Here is a 5,997-nt window from a genome sequence, read left to right as displayed (position 1 = left end):
ATTTTAATTTTCAATTTATTTTATTCATTTCGATTTTAAATTAAACCGATCGAATATTGACTCCTAATCGAGACGATGGCAAGTCAAACACTTAAACCCTCAAGGAGTCACCACCGTAAACATGCGAGTGTATATTCAATTAAGACCCCTCACTAGTTGAAGCATAAATTTTGCCGAAAAAAAAAAGGGAGATTTATAATTTAGTCCTTGAGTATTGTCATTATTAACAAGTCAGTCCCTGTATTTTTAGAAACCTATTGAAACGTCCTTATATTTTCTTTTCGTCAACGAAATAGTTCTTTCATTCTCTTTTCCGTTAAAATTAGATAAAGGAGGAGAAAAATTTTTAAAATCCAATTTTACCCTCAAATAAAATCATTTATTTAGTCTTTGGATATTATTATTATTAACAAGTTAGTTCTTATATTTTCAAAAATCTATTAAAATGTTTTTATCTTTTTTCATATCTATTAAAACATCCTTATCATTTTTTCCATCAATAAAATAGTCCCTATCTTTTCTCATATATATTAAAACATCCTTATCGTTTCTTTCCGTCAACGAAATAGTCATTTCTCATCATTTCTTTCCTTTAACGAAATTGTCCCTCCCTATATTTTTAGAAATCTATTAAAATGTCATTATCGTTTTTTTTTTGTCAACGAAATAGTCCCTATCTTTTCTCACATCTATTAAAATGTCCTTATCGTTTTTTTTGTCAACGAAATAGTCCCTATCTTTTTTTTCCTCCTCCTCCTCCGAAAAGAAGAAGAAGAAAAAGGAGAAGAAGAACAAAAGAAGAAGAAGGAGGAGAAGAAGAAGAAGCATAAAAAGAAAAAGAAGAACAAAAGAAGAAAAAGAAGAAGAAGAAGAAGAAGCAAAAAAAGCAAAAAGAGGAGAAGAAGGAGAAGAAGAAGAAGCATAAGAAGAAGAAGCAGAAGCAGGAAGAAGAATTGATGAAGAAGAAAAATAATGGAGGGTAATTTAGTCTTTTATTATATTTTTAACGGTAAAAATAAACGGAATAACTATTTTGTTGACGGAGAGAAAATATAAGAATGTTTTAATATGTTTCTAAAAATATAGAGACTAATTTATTAATAATGATAATATTTAGAGATTAAATTATAAATCTCAAAAAAAAAATCAAAAGCAAACATTTGCAATCCATTCCAAGAAAATGAAGGGATACTCACTAATTGATCGAACGCATCACCTCTCAAAAAAATTTTTATGAATAGCATTAAAAAAATAAACATCTTATAATTAATTAATTATATAAATAAGTTGGAAAAACAGATATCAAACACATAAATTCAAGTGCACTCTGAGATTTAGTCTGGTGGAAAGTGCATCCTTATAGTCTTGTGAGGTCAAAGGTTCGACTCCCCACCCCTATTTCAAAAAAAAAAAACAAACATAAATTCAAGTGAATCCAATATTAATATCATTAAACCTAAATTTGATTGGATTAAATGTTTGAAAAGATTGGATGCATTCATATCCATTGCTCCGTTTCCAAGGATTTTGAAATTCAAATTGACATTTGCTATGCTCTACTCGCATATTGATTGAGGTGACTGAATATTCTACGTGGTTCGTGTAGCATTTGTTCTTCAACTACTCTCTGGAAATATTAGAGTTTATTAGTGGGGATTTCTCTTTAGTTGAATGTGGAAGAATTTAATGCTAATTCATGCAAAATCCTTTTTTGGTCCATAACTGCACTCACTCTCGTAACTCATAACTGCTAACTGCTAATTAAAAGCGATTATAACTGCCTTTGAACTTCAATTTTTCATGTTTGCCTTCAACTTCCAACACAATCTCATATTTAGTTTATAATTTCTCCAAATTCATAAATAATAAACAAATAAATAAAAATTCCTGGTAATTTAAGCATGAAAACCATATTTAACGTGTTATAGAAAACGACACAGTTTTGTCCTGTTCAATTTCCAATTTGACGGCTGCAAATTCCCAATTCATCAAACTTCCACAAAGAAATAGGGGAAAAAAAAAAAAAAAAAAAAAAAAAAAGAGAAACTCTGAGAAACAAGACAACAGGATTAAATTTAAGGATTTATATTTTTTTTTCTTTTTGCTTTCTTTTCCTTTATAGTTTTTTTTTTTTAATTTTATTGTTGCAATTTTTAGTTCCCTGATCATAACCAAGGCTACTGAAATGGGTAAAAGCTCCAAATTTTATCAAAATCAAAGGTTCTCTTCTTCTTCTTCTCTGTCAAAAAGATTCTTTCGTCGTCAAATATTATTTTCATTTTTTCTTCACATTTACCCATCTCTTTCTTCCTCTGTACAATGCCCAAAATTATTCCCTAAACAAAAGAGAGAAAACAAAAGCCCAGTTTTCTCTTCTCCATATCCTCTAGCTGTTCAGTTTCACTCACTACTCAATTTTACTCATCCCAACTCGGTTCATCACCACATTTCTAAACCCTTCTCCACCTATAGCCTGAAAACACATACCACCGCCTCCACCACTTCCGCCGCCGCCGCCACTTTGCTCCATCATGTAATTCCTCACCTCCCTTCTTATCATCTCTTGCATCACCGCCATGAAATCTGCAGTGAAACCAACGAATCCAGACTCTAACCCTCCATTTACTGCCCTCTGCTGCATACCCACTACAGCAACTTCCGATGCCGGTGCCGGAGATGGAACTTGATTCACTGCCGGCATCAAAGAAATTATGTTTGTTGCTGGAGTCGAGTCCGCCACTCGTACTGCAGTTGATTCGGCTGGCCTGTTGGAGACCTCGGAGGAATCAGCACCTGGAAGAGACAAGCTAAGTAAGGTCGGCGGGTCGTTGTTATTGGAAGACGATGTCGTTTCCACTGGATGAATAACCGGGCCTGTTCTCGGCACGGGTCTGTACACGTGCGAAGAGGACAAAACAGGAACACCGGAATCGCTGACATCAGACCCAGATGGGCTCCCTGGATTCATATAAAGCCCCGTAGACACAGCCATACCAGAACCCGCACTCACCGATCTCTTCAACGGCTGACTATTACCATCCAAATTACCATCATACACATCGCGACCACCAAAACAAGCGTCGTCCACCGCAGACATCGAGCACTTCCTCTTGAGAGTAGAGTTCCAGTGGTTCTTAATAGCGTTATCAGTCCGGCCATTAAGAAGGCGGGCGATGGTGGCCCACTTGTTGCCGAAGCGGGCATGGGCACGGATTATAGTATCATCCTCTTCAGGGGTAAAGGCGCGGTGCTCAACCTGCGGAGAGAGCTGGTTGCACCAGCGGAGACGACAAGATTTACCGGATCGGCCCGGAATAGATTTGCTAATCAAGGACCAGTTTCTAGGACCGTGCTTCTGGACCAGCTTCCGTAAGGCTTCATCTTCCTCGGGGCTCCATGGGCCCTTAATCCGATCCACATCCTTCCCGGTGACAGCCATAGAGTTTACAAAACCTTCACAGTAGCGGGGATCATAAAATGGAAGTTTAGATTCTTGTTTGGCTAATTCTGGTTTTGAGTTGGTGGTGAGGGGAGGACGATGACTAGGAGCGGTGGCGGTTGTTTGAGGGATTTATAGGAGGGAGAGAGAGATATATAGGGGAGGGAGATGAGCAACCGGAAGAGCCGGTGAGTTGGAGGGCAGGAGTTATGGAGCACCGATGTTATGAGCCAGGCGGTTGGTTTAGAAGAGCGCTTGGGATACAGCTGGCAACGGACACGCGTCACTTTTTGTTAGCACTGATTTACACAAGTCGCTCTCCGTAACATCCCTTCTTTGCTTTTCCTCCGGTGGGACTTTTTTTAGCACTACTCTCTCTCTCGCACGCGCGTTGTGAGCGTCCCCTCCACTGACCTTTTTTCTCATTTGAAAATATCCAAAACCATGATTAAACGGTGGTTTTTGGTTCGGAGCGCTTCCTCTTTCTCTCAGATTTTGATTGGCGCGTCTATACATGATGAGGAAATTTTCTTATTTATAAAAATGTAAATTTTTCATAAAAGAATTTCAAATATTAAATTATTAAAATAAAAAAATAATAGTTATATATGTATATTTGTAAACGGAAGTTTGCTGGCGGATGCTTAGTGAGGTAGCCCATTTTTGGCAACTTGTCTTGGTTCCCTTGCAAGGGAAATTGGAATATAGTGAATAATAATTAATTAATTAATTAATTTGGAAAGTGAAATTTTGATAAATGGATTTTAAAAAATTGAATTGAAGTAGGTAGTAAGATAGAGGAAAGTGAGGGGGACGCGGAGTAAGAGGAGCGTGGGAGTATTAAAAAAGAAGATAAAATTTCCATAATTGTAGCTTACTGTTTTGGAAGTTATAGAGACAAAGAGAAGGCAGATAACCATAATAATAAAATGAGGATAAAATTTAGGGCAGCATTGTTAATAATATCTTTGGATAAAGATGGTAACGGTTGGGTAAGGTTTTTATGGACTCTGAACTTTGACTGGCCATGCCAGCCTGTATGCCATTTTCATGTGGGATTTTCCCCAGATATACTTTTCTTTTTTAAAAAAAAAAATTTAAAAGAAGAACGGCCGCACGAAATTGCTGAGCTGGCACAAAACGACAAGATTGATCGCCGAATAGGAAGGAGAATCATTACTGCTATTTCCTGGCAAAGCCAGCCTGTAAACCTGCGACCAGTCACCACCACCATCTCTATCTGTTCCAACGGCCTCTTTTAGTCTTTTACACCTGCCCACCGACAGCTGCCGGTCGGCCATCACTTTCTGTATAATTGTTTTGAGGAGGGTTCACCTGTACGGAGCCGGTGAGTTTATAATCCTAAGAATATATATTTATAGCACAGGTCCCCATGCTCACAGAGCTTTTTGATTCCTGAATACAAAACGATACACTTTGAATTTAAAATTTTAAAATATAATAATAATAATAATAAAAGTAGGAGAATGGAGATATGGAAATAGTGATCCGTATTCGTTTCTGTTACCCGTACATCGTACCTAGTAGCTAATGGTAATGGTGTTTGGCGTGAGTGGAAGCGAGTCCGTGTTGTTTTGTTTTCTTAATTTTAAAGTAGTCTCAAATTTTTTTATGTCCGATTTATTATTATTTTAATATATATGAGATATTTTAATTTGTATGTGTATATATTAATGTTATACAGAAATATTATTTTAATGGCATAAAATTCTTAAATTTTAATTTGTTAAACATAAAATTCTCTATAATTGTTTAGCAACTGATTTCTATATTTTTTTTAACATGTATGAAGAGTAGGTTGGGAGATATAAGTTCAAACAGTATTTAAATCAATCCAAACCTAACAAAAAAGTTAACATAACCTAGAAAACAATCAAGCGATCTCACTAAAAATACCGTTCGAAATATAAAGATGCAAACACTCTGCTAAACCATCTATCGATGCTTCAAGCACAGTAAAAAAAAGATCAACGGAAACAAAATGAGAAAAGCTTGATGCATATTTAGAAAAGAAAAAAGAGTACTCAATTATAAGAACAAAATCAAGCCAGGACCATAAAAAGCACACTACAAATTATCAAAATCATATCTAATCACAATCGACTATTAAAATCATATCTAACCATAATTGACTATCCACCAATAATCAAAATCTACAAGCACAATAAAAAGAAATTGGGATCTCCGTTAACAGGACGACCACCATAATAAGAGAGAGGATATGATAGAGCTCACAAGAGAGCATTGATCGTCGGATGTAACGTTATAGTTTCAAGTTGTCGATATCGACACACAAAAACCCTCCCGAACAGATTTTAAATGTCTTGCAAAACAAAACTCATAAAACTATAGACCAAAACGGCAAAGCCATTAGACAAAAGCCAAACATAACAATTAAACCACAACAAAACAAAAGAAAATAAAAAATAAAGGGTAGATGGAGAGGAGAAATGAAGGTCTCCTCTCGCCCACCACAAAACTCTTACAACTTTAAAAATCAGTCGCTCTCTTCTCAAACCCAAGACGGAGTTCTCAAT

General features: G+C 36.0%; 1 protein-coding gene across 1 annotated transcript; it reads right to left on the bottom strand.

Annotated features, from left to right (window-relative positions):
• Positions 1-2,136: 2,136 nt before the first annotated feature.
• LOC110628584 (transcription factor MYB44) lies at positions 2,137-3,587 on the bottom strand. The gene has a single exon (XM_021775329.2). It carries the CDS (start codon positions 3,437-3,439, stop codon positions 2,408-2,410), a length of 1,032 nt encoding a protein of 343 aa, XP_021631021.1. The 5' UTR covers positions 3,440-3,587; the 3' UTR covers positions 2,137-2,407.
• Positions 3,588-5,997: the final 2,410 nt, after the last annotated feature.

Source organism: Manihot esculenta, chromosome 12, assembly GCF_001659605.2.
Source record: "Manihot esculenta cultivar AM560-2 chromosome 12, M.esculenta_v8, whole genome shotgun sequence".
NCBI lineage: Eukaryota > Viridiplantae > Streptophyta > Magnoliopsida > Malpighiales > Euphorbiaceae > Manihot > Manihot esculenta.
Note: the sequence above shows the minus strand (reverse complement) of the source record. Positions and strands in the feature narration are given on the sequence as shown.

Coding starts and splice junctions, on each gene's coding strand:
- LOC110628584 (XM_021775329.2), bottom strand. CDS start 3,439: ATGGCTGTCACCGGGAAGGATGTGGATCGGATTAAGGGCCCATGGAGC.